Source organism: Mustelus asterias, chromosome 6 (assembly GCF_964213995.1).
Source record: "Mustelus asterias chromosome 6, sMusAst1.hap1.1, whole genome shotgun sequence".
NCBI lineage: Eukaryota > Metazoa > Chordata > Chondrichthyes > Carcharhiniformes > Triakidae > Mustelus > Mustelus asterias.
The window spans coordinates 28,627,488-28,646,327 of NC_135806.1; the positions used below are offsets into that span (position 1 = coordinate 28,627,488).

At 44.2% G+C, this 18,840-nt stretch overlaps 1 protein-coding gene across 1 annotated transcript in view; it reads left to right on the plus strand.

Annotated features, from left to right (window-relative positions):
• Window positions 1-18,840, plus strand: part of LOC144495277 (trans-2,3-enoyl-CoA reductase-like) — a 190,555-nt gene that overhangs the window by 37,132 nt on the left and 134,583 nt on the right. Inside the window, exon 2 of the mRNA XM_078215349.1 lies at window positions 14,329-14,380. Coding sequence (XP_078071475.1) covers window positions 14,329-14,380 — 52 coding nt within the window. The remainder of the gene's footprint in view (window positions 1-14,328; window positions 14,381-18,840) is intronic.

An 18,840-nucleotide genomic window follows, 5' to 3' on the forward strand; every position in this document is an offset into this window, starting at 1 on the left:
TTTTTAAACAAAGGCACAACATTCGCCACTCTCCAATCTTCAGGCACCTCTCCCATGACTATCGATGATTCAAATATCTCAGCGAGGGGACCCGCAATTTCCTCCCTAGACTCCCACAATGTCCTGGGATACACTTCATCAGGTCCCAGGGATTTATCTACCTTGATGCGCTTTAAGACTCCCAGCACCTCCTTCTCTGTAATATGTACACGCCTCAAGACATCACTATTTATTTCCCCAAGTTCCCTAACATCCATGCTTTTCTCAACAGTAACTACTGATGAGAAATATTCATTTAGGATCTCATCCATCTCTTGTGGATCTGCACATAGATGACCTTGTTGATCCTTAAGAAGCCGTACTCTCTTCCTTGTTACTCTTTCGCCCTTTATGTATTTGTAGAAGCTCTTTGGATTCTCCTTTGCCTTATCTGCCAAAATAATCTCATGTCCCCTTCTTGCCCTACTGATTTCTCTCTTAGCTCTACTCCTGCACCCCCTATCCTCTTCAAGGGATTCACTTGATCCCAGCTGCTTATACATTTCATGTGCCTCTTTCTTCTTCTTGACCAGGGCCTCAATATCCCGAGTCATCCAGGGTTCCCGAATTCTGCCAGCCTTGCCCTTCACTCTAAGAGGAATGTGTTTACCCTGAACCCTGGTTAACACACTTTTGAAAGCGTGCCACTTACCAGATATCCCTTTGCCTTCCCACAGACTCCCCCAATTAACTTTTGAAAGTTCCTGCCTGATACCATCAAAATTGGCCTTGCCCCAATTTAGAATTTTAACTTTTGGGCCAGACCTATCATTCTCCAGAGCTATCTTAAAACTAATAGAATTATGGTCACTGGTCCCAAAGTGATCCCTCACTAACACTTCTGTCACCTGCCCTTCCTTATTTCCCAAGAGGAGGTCACGTTTTGCCCCCTCTCCCGTCGGGCTATCCACATACTGAATGAGAAATTCCTCCTGAATACACTCAACAAATTTCTCTCCATCCAATCCTCTAATACTATGGCTGTCCCAGTCAATATTGGGAAAGTTAAAATCCCCGACTATTACCACCCTATTTTTCTTGGAGCTTTCTGTAATCTCCTTACATATTTGTTCCTCAATTTTCCACTATTTGGGGGCCTATAGTACAACCCTATCAAAGTGATTCCCTCCTTCTTATTTCTCAGTTCTACCCATATGGACTCAGTGGCCGAACCCTCGGATATATCCCCTTTCAGTACAGCCATGATGCTTTCCCTAATCAAAAGTGCAACTCCCCCTACTCTCTTACCTCCTGCTCTATCTTTCCTATAGCACCTGTACCCTGGAACATTGAGCTGCCAGTCCTGTCTCTCCCTTAGCCATGTTTCAGTAATTGCTATAATATCCCAGTCCCACGTACCCTTCCATGCCCTGAGTTTATCTGCCTTGCCCATCAGGCCTCTTACATTGAAATAAATGCAGTTTAATCTGGACTTCCCTTGCTCTCTGTCTTGCTTTTGCCTGATCTGTCTGGTACTAGGATTACGGACACTGCCTTTACTACTTAATGTGCCCTCTTTAACTTCTGTGCTGTCCTCAAACTTCTCTTCTGTCTCCCTACTGCTTTGGATCCCACCCCCCTGCCAAACTAGTTTAAACCCTCCCAAGTGGCTCTAGCAAACCTCCCCACCAGGATGTTAGTCCCCCTCCAGTTCAGATGTAACCCATCCTCTTGAACAGGTCACCCTTCCCCAGAAAAGATCCCAATGATCCAAAAATCTAAATCCTGGCCCCCCTGCACCAGCTCTCAAGCCAGGCATTCATCTGCCTAATCCTCCTATTCATACTCTCACTTGCATGTGGCAGCGGTAGTAGTCCTGAAATTACTACCTTCGAGGTCCTGCACTTTAGCCTTCTGCCTAACTCTCTATATTCACATTTCATGACCTCATCCCTTTTCCTACCTATGTTGTTGGTACCAATATGTACAACGACCTCTGGCTGCTCACCCTCCCCCTTAAGAATATCCTGCAATTGCTCAGAGACATCATTGACCCTGGCACCAGGAAGGCAACACACCATCCTGGAGTCTCGATTGCGGCCACAGAAACGCCTGTCTGTGCCTCTAACTAGCGAGTCCCCTATTACTACTGCTCGCTTGCTCTTTGCCCGACCCTGTCCTACATCAGAACCAGCTGTGGTGTCACAGGCCTGGCTGCTGCTGGTATCTCCCCCTGACAGGCTATCCCCCTCAACAGTCTCCAAAACGATATACCTGTTTGAGAGGGGAATAGCCACAGGAGACTCCTGCACTACCTGCCTGCCTCTCCTGGCGGTCACCCATCTACCTGTCTGAACCTGTGGTTTGACAACCTCCCTGTAACCAGTGTCTATCACACTCTCTGCCTCCTGTATGTTCTATAACTGTTTGGTTTCTGTCCATACCTTTCTAAGTAACTTGAAGCAGTTTTAATGCTGAAAGCACTGCATAAATATAAAAGTTAAAAAATATATATTTACATAGCATATTTCACAGGCCAAAATGTTCCAAGCTGTTTCACAGGTGAGGTTCAGAACTAATCAGATCTGTGTGCATAATGATTGGGGAAGTTTATCAAAAGCAAAATCAAAATTTTTACATCAATTCAATAATTTTAGCTGAATGGTATGGTTTTGAACACAAAATATAATGCAACTTGATGGTTTCATCGACAGCAAGAGAAAATACAAGCAGATTTTTTATCTATATCCTTACAAGTAGGATATCTATCTGTAATACAATTAACCAACCACAGAATATCAACAAATTACTGAAAGTGATAATGTTTGTCCACCTAGATTGACATTATCAGATGGCTTTCTCTGAATCTTTTCATTCTGAGATTCTTATCCGACGATCCTTATATTTCAGATGCTGCTACACCAGTAGGTGGCAATCTTACACCATGTACATGTTCTGCTCACCGGAACGTGGGTGGCAATTCATTTATTAATAAAATACATTTTTTTTTAGTTACAGACATCAGATTCTTCCCAGATATGTCTCTAAACTAGCTATAATTCTTTACGCAAATACTTTGATTTTTTTTAAAGACAACACAGCCTCCTGTTGCTCAGCTTTGATCGGAAGAGTTCTGACAAGCCGGTCTAAACTGAAGCCCACATTTTTGAAGAAGTGGCAATCATTGTCGGACCGCCGCTCTGCTCGAACATCCTGCCAGTTGATGCTTCTCTGCATTTCCTCCAAGACCTTCTGAGCTTGTTTTTTTTTGCCAGAAATGCATAATGTGGTATCCCTCAGAGAGCTCTGTTGCAATGGAATAGAGTTGTGGGGAAGAGAGTTCATAACCCACTTTTCATGACATTTGTTGTCAGTTGGTAGGTTTGAAGTTCCAGTTTGAAGGTTAGTGAATGGGTGAGTGGGTGAAGAAGTGAATGGGTGTGGTGATGAGGTGGGGACGGTAAGTGGGTAAGTGGATAGGGGGCTGAGTTGGATAAATGGATAGGGGATTAGTGGGTGAGTCAGTTGGTGGCCCAGATGGTGGGTGGATTAGGTGGCAGGTGGATGAGGTGATAGGTAAGGGTGGTAGCAGGTAAGTGAGGTCTAGTCAGATGGTGGGGATGGTAATCATGTGGTCAGGGAGCTCAGAAGAATTAGTCGGGGTGGATCAGGATTATAGTTGAGGGTCAGTGTGCCATTGGGGGCGTTAGTTCTGTAATTATCCAGGGATTAGGCTAGATTTTAATCTGTCTCACATTTCCTGAGTAACTGTTCAGGTAAGAAAACGTGAACTGCCCAAAGTCTCTGACTCTAAGAGTCAGAGACATTCAATGAGGGTCATACAAACATACCATCAAGGAACAGTATCCTTTGGCCCCTCAAGCCTGCTCTGCCATTTAATAAGATTATAGCTTACCTGATCATAACATCAGATCTGCACTCTGCCCTTCCTGATAACCTTTCACCCCTTTGCTTACCAAGAATCTATCCACCTCTGCCTTAAAATATTCATAGACCCTGCTTCCACTGCCTTTTCAGGAAGAGAGTTCCAAAGACTTATGACACTCTGAGAGAGAATGTTTTGCCTTTTCTCCATAGGGCCCTGACATTCAGCTGATGATTCAGAGAACAGATGATTTGGGCCAATGTGTGTTACTTTTGTTAAATATAATCTGAATTAGATGCAAGGTATAAATCACCTCATTACCCTAATGAATGTGCTTTACCTAACTATCAGGAGAAACCCTCTGTTGTACAAGGCTGATGCACTTAGGCACTAACCAACATTTATGGACTTTTTTTAGTAAATTTCTTTAACAATGCATAATGGATAGGTATCTTTTGAGAAAGGACTGATAAAGCTACACTTAAGGATTCTTAACAACAGTCAGAACCAAAAAAGCACTTGGTTTATTTCCTTAATCTGAGTTATAAGCTGAGTAGCTACTGTTTTAATCAAGTATCAGCAAGTGTATTAAGATCATTGCAGTAAATTGAACGGGTCATTTGGAAAATTATCTTTGAGCATCTTTTTAAAATCATTTCATGGGGTGTTGATGTCGCTGGCAAGGCCAGCACTCTTTGGTCATCCCTAATTGCCCTTGAGAAGGTGTTGGTGAGCCACTTTCTTGAACCATTGAAGTTCATGTATAGCTACACCTACAGTGCTGTTAGGAAGGGAGTTCTACGCTTTTGACCTAGCTACAGTAAAGGAATGACGATACAGTTCCAAATCAGGATGGTGTGTGGCGTGGACAGGTTTTGGAGATGGTGGTGCTCCCATGTTGTATCTGTTGCTTTTGTCCTGCTAGATGGGAGAGGTTGCAGGTTTGGAAGGTGTTGTCACAGAAGGCTTAACAATTTGCTGCAGAGCATCTTTTATATGGCAACAGTAAACTGATGGTGGAGGGGGTGGATGTTTACAGTGATACGTGTGGTGCAGGACAAGTGGGCTGCTTTGTTCTGGTTGATGTCTAGCTTCTCTCAACCAGGCAAGTGGAGATGGTGACACAGTGGCAAGGTGAGGCTTCAGCGGATATTAAATATACATTCCACAGAAGAATTTGAACACACACTCTGGGCTGATACTGCAATGCAATCCAGAATGGGTGTTAAAATGAAGGTTCACCTTTTGGGTGATTCACTGACATTATTTACAGAAGAGCAGGGAGACTCAATCCTCTCACTGTAGATATTGTGTAGCCTATACTGTCAAAAAAGATTATATGTGTCATTCATCTCGCTGCAGTTTATGAGCTGCTTCAGCAAGCAAACTGGATGATCAGTTTTCCAATGTAACAGTGGGCTGGATTTTGTCCAAGTGATCGAGACCCCAATGTCAGGCCAGAAAACTGGGGGCAAACCTGTTTCAGCTGCTTGGGGTACCCCAGCACATCAGATGCTTATCTAATCAGAAGCTAATCAGCTGCCATCAGGCTCCCATTCTTTTAAAAGATGAGAGCAACTGGGCATGGCGCTGGCCCCCTTCAGTCTCACTTCTGAGACAGCACACAGCCAAGAGATGTCATCTCACAGCAAAGGGCAGCACAATGGTGGGTGAGGGCAGGACAATTGCCTCAGGGGATCCCTCTGTTGTCTATAGAGTGCATAAATAAGAGTGTCCCTACTAAGCCCACAGGAAGGCAACCAGACTTTAGCAGGTGGTCTACCCGTATGTAGAGGACCTACCCACCATTGGTAAAATGCTAGCGGTGGTTTGGAAGAGACCCTGAATTGGGCACTCAAATGGCACAACTGGCCTCTGGACAGATGGACAGTCCCACCCCTTCCCCAAGCTGGCTAAATGCCACAATGATGGATGCATTAGCCTAACAAGTCACTCAGTTGTATCATACTCTGCTACCATAAACTATAGTCAACATGGATTACAGTGGTTCAGGAAGTTGGTTCATAACAACCTTCTCAAAGGCAATTAGGGTTATGTAATGTATACTGGCCTTGCCAATGATGCTCACATCCTATGAATAAAGAAAAATACCTCTGTGTGCCTTTACTCCTCTTCCAGAATTTAATTAGCAATATTACATACTAACAAAAGTGAAAAATACAAGTATTTAGGCTGTTATTCACATTTAATATTTTACTGAAATAATATGTTCTGCTGATTTTCTATAAATTACTTAGTTGTTGGATTGTTCACACTAAAGAAATAGTCAACTGGAAACAAACTAGCTGGGATTTTGTGCCCATGTTTGCAGAGGGTGCAAATGGCGATGTAGGCGTAAAATTTCACGAGACCACAAATGCGAATCTCGCTGGCAAAGTCTCGCAATGAAAATACCCCCACCCTCTGCCATTGGCGTAATGCAGTTCATACTCAGGAAGGTCTGGAAACACATTGTAATACATTATAATCACGCTATTGTAAGCTGCCCCTCATTGCAATGCCCACCTGCAAAGATGTTACCTCATGGTTCATAAGCATGTCTTTCAAAATGGAAATCTGGTGACCTTACCTCCGAGGGAGATATCAGAGGTGGGCGCATAGGTTGCAACTATCCACTATGGGTTCCATGGGGAGAGAGGCACTGGTGAGCACTAGAGGGGGGGAAGACAGCTATGGGAGTTATGTTATGAGTAGGGAAGACCCCCAGTCCAACCCCCAGAGAGTGTCTCACATCGCTGTTGTGTGCTACACCTCCACAATCTGGCATGGCAGCTGGCTGAGGAGCTGGGAAGGTGGAGATGGATGAGCAGCACATATCCTCTGATGAGGAGGACATCGAGGACAACGTGGAGAGGGATCCTCTGGAGGAGGCAGAGAAGAAGGTCATCAGGTAATGGTGAGTCCCCAAATGAGGAGGAGAGCCCAGGATACCCTAGTAGCCTCGCACTTCACTGATGACCAGGACTAGGTTAAACATGGAATTCGCTTCATGGGAAATTGCCCTTCCTCACTGATTGGTGGCAGCATTAATCCAACCCTGAAATTACTCCTGTCATGTGAAGGGTGTAGTTGGCCCTCATCCAAACGATGCAGGAGGATGATGATAACTTGCAGTGAGGACAATGCGTTGATCCTCAAAGAGCTAATGTGCATGTTTGATTCCTGTCTGGCTGAAGGCAGCTCACAGACTCCCTGTGACCAGCATAATATCAGGGTGATGATGTGCTAATTTCTCCTGATGCAGGCTCTTCCTTAGTTAGGGCTGCCCCTAAGGAATTTGTCACTGGTTCCAGAGGAATGGCTCACACAAGGGTGTAGTGTTGAGTTCCTTGTGCTGAGATCAGGTTTTCCCAGTGACTGGGTTAAGTGGTGGGCTTGATCATTAAGAGAGACTCCTCATTACAAATGTGACACTTGCATGACTGTGCCCTGTCAGTGTGAGGGAATGCCAACCACTGAGCTGACATCCTTGCAGGCGGGAGGTGGAGATCGTGCCATTTGTCTGCATCCAGTCTTTACATGTAAGATGGGTGCCACTGTGTAGGCGGCAGGTTATGGAGCCATAGAATAAGAGCAGGCATGAAAATGGTGCAGAAATTTAGGTTTAACACCTAAACGAGGTGATATATTTACACAAGTGTTCACTATGTAAAAGTGGCTAACAACACTCCTGCCCAGACTGTGTAACTACAACTTCTTAACCTTCCCAACCCTGCTACTATGTTTAATGTATCCCTAGGATTCAGAGCTGAGGTGGAGGCAGCCTGCTGTCTGCCACATTCTGTTGTCTCAAATGACCTTGGTGGGCGACCCCGAGAGGGCCAAGACCTGGAGGACCCCAGCCTGCTTTCAGGCTGCATGGGTGTAGTGGTGCCACTGTCTTTGGTCTGTGGGGCTAGAGCTGCTTCAGTTACAGGAAGAGGGGAGTTAGATGGGTTGGACATCCCCAGAATCTCCTGGGTAGAAGTCATCGGGCAATGCAGCAGCTGATCTTCCTTCCTATGGATGCTCGGGGCCTCTGAGCTCCTCCTTGGGATAGAGGGGCAGCTGGACTGAGATCCAGAAGCCCTGTCATCTCTGGCACTTTCACTCAAGATTCCCACAAGTGCCTGTACCATGATGTTAATGCCCTCAACGATGGAGGTCATGCCCTCTAACGGTTGCATCATGGTCTAAGCCATGCAGTGAACATCTCCTGCCATGGAGTGCATGTCCTGCACCAAGTCATAGAAATCATAGAAATCATAGAAAACCTACAGTACAAAAAGAGGCCATTCGACCCATCGAGTCTGCACCGACCACAATCCCACCCAGGCCCTACCCCCATATCCCTACATATTTCCCACTAATCCCTCTAACCTACACATCTCAGGACACTAAGGGCAATGTTTAGCATGGCCAATCAACCTAACCCGCAGATCTTTGGACTGTGGGAGGAAACCGGAGCACCCAGAGGAACCCCACGCAGACACGAGGAGAATGTGCAAACTCCACACAGACAATGACCCAAGCCGGGAATCGAACCCAGGTCCCTGGAGCTGTGAAGCAGCAGTGCTAACCACTGTGCTACCGTGCCGCCATTGTGGGCACCACCCTTGCAGTATTAGCCTAGTTGCCTTAGAGTGCTGCCACTATCTCCTCAGACAAAAGGCATTGGGACTTCTCCATTCGGCTTCGCAATCTGAGGAGTGTGGTGGACATAACTTACTGATTAATCCGACTCTGCCTTTGCAGCTCTAGTAGCTGAAAGACGATCGAGTCCAACAGCACATCATTGGAGTGGGGCTTAGACTCCTGGTGTCCAGCAGTTCTCCAAGAGCTAGGTCCCTGGAGATACTCATCAGTTGGTGAGCTGGGAGCCTGTCAACTACTCTATCCCACCAAGGTGTGAGTCTCTGAGCCTCTGGAGAGTGCGGGTGACAGCTGATGGTTGGATGAGCGAATCAGAGTCAGGCTGCCACAAGAGGTTTATTTTTCAAACAGCTAAAAATATGGCACAACAACTTGCCAATGCCGGCAGTGAGCTGTTCTCCGCTTTTCTCACCCGAGATGCCACAAAGCCAAAACAAAAAGGAAAATTCAGCCCATTTGCCGGAATTCTACTGCCTCGCCCGCCATGGAATTGGAGCGGGCGAGGAGTGGACAACGTAAATGTCTATTGATCTCAGGCTAGAGCAGCACAGCGGGTTGGGAGAATCGCCCGCGACATTTTTATTGGCTTTCCCATAAATGAATTTTTAAAAACTTTTTCAAGCACTAGGGAAAGTGATTGAATGACTACATTTTTTCAATTGTTTTTACACATCCTAGTTTACAATTTGATTGTAGAATGTATAGTGGATCAATGGGCATGGAAATGTCAGAGCCTGACACATGGGCAATGTGGGGGCCTAAGGTGATGGGTGGAAGGGCAGAGCTTGGTATAGGGGGCATGCGGGTATATAGGCAGTATGTGGAAGGGCAGGGCATGGCATGGGGAATGAGAAGCCTGCAGGGCTAGGTGAGGGCATGAGTTGGCATGGATAGAGAATTGGGAATACTTGGACAATGAGGAGTGTGTGAAGGCTGGCGGCCTTTTGTTCTTCCTTCAATTGGGCATAGTTACATGGTACCGAGATGAGCCTTTTAATGAGCCTGTCTCCACACCTGGCAGCCCCCATGGCTGCTTCTGCACTTCTTCCCAGGCTTGACTCCAACCCAGGCCCGGCCTCCAGCAATGAAAATCCCACCTTAGTGGACACTTTCCCCAAGGCGGGTGGGCTGAGCTGGGAATTTACCTTGACCCATCTCGAGTATAAATATAGGCTCTTCTCTCTATTTCCACTGTATCAAAATCTTTCAGAATTTTATAGACCTATATTAAGTTACTCCCTGATCTAACCTTTTCAAGAGAGAAGGGTCCCAGCCTACCAATAATTTCCTGATATGTTTAACTGTGCATTTCAGATATCATCCTGCCACAATTTGTCGAGCGGTCATCTAAAATCAACTTCCATGAACACAAAATGGGAGTACAACTTGTGCAAATATTGAGTTTAAGCAAATTTTTGTTTCTAACATCAGATATCAGAACATCATTAGAATTTCTCTGCCCCACATTCACATTATTGATAATTATCTAACTAAATTAAAAGGATTACCATTAGTTGGAGTGTATAGATGGGAATGAATCAATGGAAGTATAACTTTTTATGAAAAAGCATTAGCGTTATTTGCGATAATCAAAAGATTGACGTGTAAAGCTACCGTGGTACAATTGATAACATTGCAAAGCTCATCTGCATTTATAAACTACTGTATGTATATTGTTGATAATGGAAAGTGACAAATAATTTCTCACGCTTTAGAGTGACTAAAATGATACATATGGCTTCACTGTAAATCGACAAAGGAAAAATCATTTATTCGTACCTGGTCATAAGCATCATTAGTCAGAGCATTAGTAATTAATGGTGCAGGCAGAACAAGAATGACTCATAAACATGATTAATTTAGATTGCTTTGGGTGAACTGAGGTAGGATAATGCATGATTAATACTTCACTGAGCTCTGTGTTTTGATGCGTTTATTCCCAAAGTGAAACAACGCTATAATACACCTCACATAAGTGGAAATAAAAATCATATCCCAAAATGGCCCTGAAGCTGCTTGTTTCTAACAGGTGAGTAAGGTGGTTTTTTTTGCAATTAAATGCTAAACTCTCCCCTAACACTGGGTGTTTTAAACTGGGAAATGAATATTAAATAGGGCAGTGTGAAGTTCAGTCATCGTTAATAATTCCCATTCCTCTAGTTGTTTACTTATCAAAGTTCATCGTCAGTCCATTTTAATTTGATTATGGCATGTTTTTATTTGAGGAAGAGAAACCTGTCCAGCCTGTGAAATATTCATTGGCTGGACATCGAATGAGTAATTATGAATAATGATGAAAGAAAGTATGTGAAGAAATGAAGGTTATTCTTTGCTGCAGCATTTAAAATGAAATTTATCACTGACATTCAATAAAGAGGCAGAAGTTTATTGTCACTGGAGGAATAACAATTCCATGAAAAGGGAGCTCTTAAAGTCAGGGCCACGATTGGGAGCCCTTTTAAAAATCAGATAGCATGCACGGTGGCACAGTGGTTATCACTGCTGCCTCGCAGCTCCAGGGACCCGTGTTCAATTCAAGCCTTGGGTGACTGTCTGTGTGGAGTTTGCACATTCTCCCCGTGTCTGCGTGGGTTTACCCCAGGTGCTCCGGTTTTCTCCCAGAGTCCAACGATGTGCAGGTTAGGTGGGTTGGCCATGCTAAATTTCCCCTTAATGTCCCAAGATGTGTAGGTTCGGGGAATCAGCCATGGTAAATGTGTGTGGAAGAGGGCAGGGAGGATGGGCCTGAGTCTGTCAGAGAGTGATGCAGACTTGATGGGCTGAATGGCCTCTTCCGCATTGTATTGATTCTATGATTTAGTCAGTTTTTACTTTTATTTATTTTAAGTAGCAAATGATTTCAGGAAATGTATCCCTGAACCTGGAAACATGGGCGAGTCAAGTTCATAGAATCACTACATGCAGAAGGAGGCCATTCAGCCCATCGAGCATGCACCAACAACATTCTCACCCAGGCCCTATCCCCATAACCATGCGCATCTACCATGCTAATCCCCCTGACACTAAGGGACAATTTTGCATGGCCAATCAACCTAACCTGCACATCTTTGGATTGTGGGAGGAAACCGGAGCACCCAGAGGAAACCCACGCAGACAAGGGGAGAATGTGCAGACTCCATACCGACAGTCACCTGAGGCTAGAATTGAACCTGGGTCCCTGGTGCTGTGAGGCAGCAGTGTCAACCACTGTGCCACCGTGCCACCCGAGTTATTGCAAAGCATCTGACGTTCTTGGTTTATTGCAGTATTCAGTGCCTTTCCTTATTCTCCACCTGGCCTCCGCATGAAAGTTAAGAGCACAAAGGCTCAGAGCTAACAATAAATTCCAATAAAGCAATAACTTGCATTCATCAAAAAACATCCTAAGGTGTTTCCATTGAGGTCTAAATTGAAAATATCAGTCACTGAGCTGAAGAAGGAAACATTCGGAGATGTGGACAAAAGATTGATTGAAGATGCAGGTTTCAAGGACGGTTTTAAGGGGTGAGAAGGTGGAGAATTCCCGAATGTGGGACCAGACGGCAATGGCCGGGTGTTTGGGAAGTGCAAAAAGGCCAAAGTCTGAATTGGGAACAGGGCATTTGTTGGGGTGAGAGGTGGAGGTGGTGGAGCGTAGTTGGACGTTGCAGAGATAGGGAGAACATGAGGTGATTTAAACAGAAGCGTAGCATTGAGAGCTTTAAAGTAGAAACATTGAGGTATCAAAGCAAGTGTAGATCAGTGAGAAGAGCAGTTATGCCTTAGTGGCACTCATTGCAGAATAGGATATCAGTAGTTTAGCTTTGGATGAGCTGAGGTTTGTGGAGGGTGAAGGATAGAACACATAAAAATTAAAATGTCTTTGCGTATCTCATAACAAAAATATGATTTCAAATCATGAGGTGATCAATAGTTTTGACAGTTACTGGTTATCTGTTTCACCATACGATCTGATTTACCGCAAACCTTCAATAAAGTCATCACACTCATTATTAGCTTCATATGTCATCCAACTAACGTTATTTGTGAAACTTCCATTCCTGCAATAAAATTAAAAGCTATAATGATTTATCTGTTGAGATGACAATTTTGAATCCATGAGCACTACATTCAAAGGAAGCCACTTGACACAGAATTGCTTGAGAGGCTCCTTGAAGCCCTTGAAATCCTCACCAACCTTAGTACTACAAACAGTAGGGATAGCCAGCTTCATCTAGAAAAGTCCATGTGTCAAACTATCGAGGATTTCATCAAAGCAGGAGGGCCTGGAGGAACACTCGGGTAAAAGATTTTCTGAATGAACCAACGTGTTGAAAACTGCCTGCATAGTAACAAGTGAGAGCTGGAGTGAAGCTATTCCTCCACCCAAAAACAGCTGATGGTCACAGCTACAAAAATGAACTGTTTTCACTACCTCAGCGTGAGTTTAACAGTCCCAGTGGGGTCACAAACCAGACGATGTTATCTGCGAGGGTGTTCCAACTTGTGAACCGGTTCAGGGTGACGTATAGGTTTGATTTGAAAATGGTGTCAGACGTCATGTGAAACCTCAGTTGTCGTGTAGCAATTATTAAAGACTGTTTATTAAATTAAAGAAAAAATAAATACCACAAACTACAGTACTCTAAGAAAATTAAGTAGTTGACTACTTAATACTTGGGGTTTTAGTTCAGATGGGCAGCTTAGATGGTCGAAGGGCCTGTCCCTGTGCTGTAATTTTCTTGTTATAGCATCATAGAATCCTACAGTGCATAAAGAGGTCATTTGGCCCATCGGGTCTGCACCGACCATAATCTCACCCAGGCCTGATCCCCATTAACCCATGCATTTACTCTAGCCAGTCCCCCTGACCCCAAGGGACAATTTAGCATGGTCAATCCACCTAACCCGCATATCTTTGGACTCTGGAAGGAAACTGGAGCACACAGAGGAAACCCATGCAGACACAGGGAGACTATGCAGACTCCACACCAGACAGTGATCCAAGTCGGGAATTGAATGCAGGTCCCTGGCGCTATGAGGCAGCAGTGCTAGATACCGTGCCGCCCACTTTCTTTGTTCTTTGTTCTAATCATTAAACAGACACACAATGACTCCCTTGTCCCAAAATATATCTACAATCCCTGAACTCCTTAAGACTTCCTCCTTCCCAAACAACGTCCAAATTAAATAAATCTGTAAATCAAATCCAGTTTATCCTTTGCGCACAATACAAAGTTAATGATCAAGTCTGGGAAATGTCTTATCCTGGTCCAGTGAAGATATTTAAACTCCCTTCACAAAGATTTCTGCAGTGCCTTCGCTCTAAGACTTAGCTTCCTGGCTGTGAATTGTGGACTGACCTCTTGGCTGTTAGATGTGAACTGGCCTGCCTGTTTGTCAGGGTGCTGGCAATAATACCATTTTTCCTCTCTGATTATTCATTCTGTGGATTTGGATGGTTCATCTCTCAAAATCTGTGACTTCAAATATTTGCATGAGTATATCTCCACTGATCTCTCAGTCATCTAGGTAAGCTGTTTTGTACTAATAAGGCAATTTGCACCTGGTTCTGGTAGATGCCTGCTAATCTCTTATTGGGAAAATTTCATCTTTTGAATGCTGACTACTGCAGTTGCTAGGCAGATTTCTATTTATGCACATTACATCCGATCGGGCCTTGTTAAATTCTTGTTACCGCTGTTAGTAGGCAGGTCCCTGACAGCTGCCAAAGCATCAATAGATTTTGAAAGCAGATGAATATATTAATGAAGCTGAGAATGAAGAGGTTTTGTAGGAAATAAAGCTGAATCTTGCTTCATATTTTACAGGTCCTCCCTTCGTTTACAATTGCAGATGTAAAGCACAAGTTTCACAAAGTCTGTAAGTAACATTTCAGCTCTCTGATAATTAAAGGGTGATTGTGCAGTTATAGTGGTGATAAATATAAAATTGCAAATAGCTTGTATAGTTTGCATAATAAAATTAAGTCCATAGAATGGTTTTGGAGCAGAACTAGAAGAAGAAGTTCATTTGATTGATGGCGGCCAATACAGTTGAGGACAAACTAATAAAAGTTTGAGAGTTTATTTTCCAGGTAAAGAACAACCAGATTTTTCCCAGGTGAATTTGTACAGAGAAGGGTCCCTGCAGGTTACACTTACAGGGCTAAAATAAAGCTAGTTGCCAGGGATTTTGAAGACCAACTGGAAGCCCAGGTTTAAGAACAGATTCTGCCATAGCTAGAAATGTAATCTTGGAAATCTTTTTAGATCTTTCACCATGTAGCCATGGGAGTGCATATCAATTGACATGAAACCCATGTTGCTGTAAAGTAATACTTTTTAGTGTTTCTAAAACCATTCAAAGAGGCAGCGGATCATAGAAAAATGAATAGCTAGACTGGGTGGCATATTGGCACAGTGGTTAGCACTGCTGCCTCACAGCTCCAGGGACCCGGGTTCAATTCCAGCCTTGGGTAACTGCCTGTGTGGAGTTTGCACATTCTCCCCATGTCTGTGTAGGTTTCCTTCTCATTCTCCGATTTCCTCTTACGTTCGAAAGGGGGAGGCGATGGTCTAGTGGTACTATTGCTAGACTATTAGTCCAGAAACTCAGCTAATGTCCTGGGGACCCGGGTTCAAATCCTGCCTTGGCAGTTGGTGGAATTTGAATTCAATAAAAAATATCTAGAATTAAGTGTCTACTCATGACCATGAAACCATTGTCGATTGTCAGAAAAACCCATCTGGTTCACTAATGTTCTTTGGGGAAGGAAATCTGCCATCCTTACCTGGTCTGGCCTACATGTGACTCCAGACCCTCAGCAATGTGGTTGACTCTCAACTGCCCTCTGGACTGGTCTAGCAAGCCACTCAATTGTATCAATCGCTACAAAGTCTCAACAAAGAAATGAAACCGGACGGACCACCTGGCACCAACCTAGGCACCGGAAAAGACAACAGCAAAACAAACAGCCCTGTCAATGCTGCAGAGTCCTCCTTAATAACATCTGGTGGCTAATGCCAAAATTGGGAGAGCTGTCTCTGGTTCAGAATCCTGGAATTCCTTCCCTAATGGCATGTAGGTCAACCCACCGCACATGGACTGTAGCGATTCAAGAAGACGGCTCACCACCACCTTCTCAAGGGCAACCAGGGATAAGCAATAAATGCTGGCCAGCCAGTGATGCTCATGTCCCACGAATGAATCAAAGAAATGTGCAGGTTAGGTGGGTTGGACATGCTAAAAAAAGAAAAATTGCCGCTTAGTGTCTCCAGATGCGTAGGTTACATGGGATTAGCCATGGTAAATGTGTGTTATTCAAGGAATTCGGAGGAAAGGTGGGAGGAGGGTTTGGAGAGGATCTAGATACAATACTCTGTCAAAGAACTGGTGCACATTTGAGGGGCCAAATAGCCTCTTCTGTATTGTACGGATTCTATAAAATGTGTCCATGGCCTAAATGATGTTTCTAGGATGTGACAATTGCCGGTGAGATCGTTGTTGCTGAAAAGAGGTTGTGTTCAACTAAAAGTCTATCCTGCAATTTTTTTATTGCTATCAGAAAGGAAAATCTCAATATGATGCAGCTTGATGACTTCTCATGAGTTAGTATTGTGGAACGTGAGAAATGTGCTCTTCATAAAATTATAATAAAACTGAACGTTTGGCATCAGACCTTTGGGGATTTAAAAATGTAAGTTTAGATATGAAGTAGTGTAGGTCTGGAATAACTTTAAATTCTAGTGAGAGTGTTACACTGATTAATTGTAGATCACCCTAGAAAGATAATATCATATTGAAAGAAGAAACAGAGCAATGCAAAGTTGGATTGGTTGGTTGAACTGTTCGGACACTCAGGCTAGACCAGGTGCTAGTTTTGATACATTGAAGTTGTATACTATAGCGCAACACTCTAAAGTAGACTATATTTTAAGAGCAAATTTAACAATTAAATCTGGAGTAAGGTATGCATAAGATTTCATCCTTAGGTGATCCAAAGAACATATAAATCGCTCTGGTGCATATTTTGTGAAGCTGATTTCATAATTCTTCTTATGGGTGAGAATGGGAAATATCCTTCAGCTGGGGAAGCTAATAAAATACAGAAAGTTGTTAAACATACTTGGGCTCCGAAACACTGGCTCTTTTGAAGACAATGGATATTTGGCAAATATTTGAGTTGGCACTCTATACAAGGGAGCACCGAAGGCAGTTATAGCCTTGAATATTATATAGTGTTGGAGTAAAAGTGAGACGCTGCCAGAGGGAATCCCGAAATTTAAAAATACATGATGAGAGAGATTGCAGAGCCTCTGGCGATGATCTTTGCGTCGTCGATGGAGACAGGAGAGGTGCCCGAGGATTGGAGGATTGCGGATGTGGTTCCTATTTTCAAGAAGGGGAATAGGGATAGCCCAGGTAATTACCGACTGGTGAGTCTAACCTCAGTGGTTGGTAAACTGATGGAGAAGATCCTGAGGGACAGGAGATATGAGCATTTAGAGAGGTTTAGTATGCTCAAGAATACTCAGCATGGCTTTGTCAAGGGCAGATCGTGCCTTACGAGCCTGGTGGAGTTCTCAGAAAATGTGACTAAACACATTGACGAAGGGAAGGCGGTAGATGTGGTTTATATGGATTTTAGCAAGGCGTTCGATAAGGTCCCCCATGCAAGGCTTCTGGAAAAAGTGAGAGGGCATGGGATCCAAGGGGCTGCTGCCCGGTGGATCCAGAACTGGCTTGTCCAAAGGAGGCAGAGAGTGGGTATAGATGGGTCTTTTTCTAAATGGAGGTCGGTCACCAGTGGTGTGCCCCAGGGATCTGTTCTGGGACCCTTGCTGTTTGTCATTTTCATAAATGACCTGGATGAGGAAGCAGAGGGATGGGTTGGTAAGTTTGCCGACGACACGAAGGTTGGTGGGGTTGTGGAGGGATGTCAGAAGTTACAGAGGGACATAGATAGGATACAAGACTGGGCGGACAAGTGGCAGATGGACTTCAACCCAGATAAATGCGTCGTGGTCCATTTTGGTAGGTCAAATGGGATGAAGGAGTACAATATAAAGGGAAAGACTCTTAGTACTGTAGAGGATCAGAAGGACCTTGGGGTCCGGGTCCATAGGACTCTGAAATCGGCCCCGCAGGTGGAGGAGGTGGTTAAGAAGGCGTATGGTGTGCTGGCCTTTATCAATCGAGGGATTGAGTTTAGGAGTCCGGGGATAATGATGCAGCTATATAAAACCCTCATCAGACCCCACTTGGAGTACTGTGCTCAGTTCTGGTCGCCTCACTATAGGAAGGATGTGGAAAAGATTGAAAGGGTGCAGAGGAGATTTAAAAGAATGTTGCCTGGATTGAGTGGCATGCCTTATGAGGATAGGCTGAGGGAGCTCGGTCTTTTCTCCTTGGAGAGATGAAAGATGAGAGGAGACCTAATAAAGGTGTATAAGATGTTGAGAGGCATAGATCGGGTATCCCAGGGTGGAAATGTCTGCTACGAGAGGACACAGGTTTAAGGTGCTGGGGGGTAGGTACAGGGGAGATGTTAGGGGTAAGTTTTTCACACAGAGGGTGGTGGGCGAGTGGAATCGGCTGCCATCAGTGGTGGTGGAGGCGAACTCAATAGGGTCTTTTAAGAGACTCCTGGATGAGTACATGGAGCTTAATAGGATGGAGGGTTGTAGGTAGGTCTAGAAGGTAGGGATCTGTTCGGCACAACTTGTGGGCCGAAGGGCCTGTTTGTGCTGTAGTTTTTCTATGTTTCTATATTTCTATGTTACCTGGTGCAAAATTGACTCTGTGGAAAGACATTAAGATGTGCTGACTTAGGCATAGACATTGCACAACGAGCTAAATCCCGTTATTGTCTGATTACTACAGGAAATAAACCAGACCTTGAGGTCCAGAGGATCACCTTAGCCTAAGATAAAGCAGAACCGAAACAATGAGTTTTGTTAACGAGATCAGTCGTTGATAGGGGGGCATAATCGGCTAACGATATGATAACTGCTAATGTCTGTACTTGCCGACTCTTCGAAATGTATAACGATGTGATATCTGCTAATGTCTGTACTTGTTGATTCTTTGGGAAGTATAAAAGAAGCTCAGCTGCCATTTTAAAATTGAGAAGGTGACTGCGAGCACTGCAGAGAGCCCAGCGCTTCTCTCAAAGCTTTGTCCGATAAACTGCATGTTGAATCTTTAAATCTGACTCCAAATGGTGATTTTCCCACAACAATAAACAATCCTTCATTGTGGGATAATTTACACTCCATCAAAAGTGTGAGCGAGGGAAATGGACAGATTGACCTTGCTGGCTAGAAACAAATGCTGGAGAG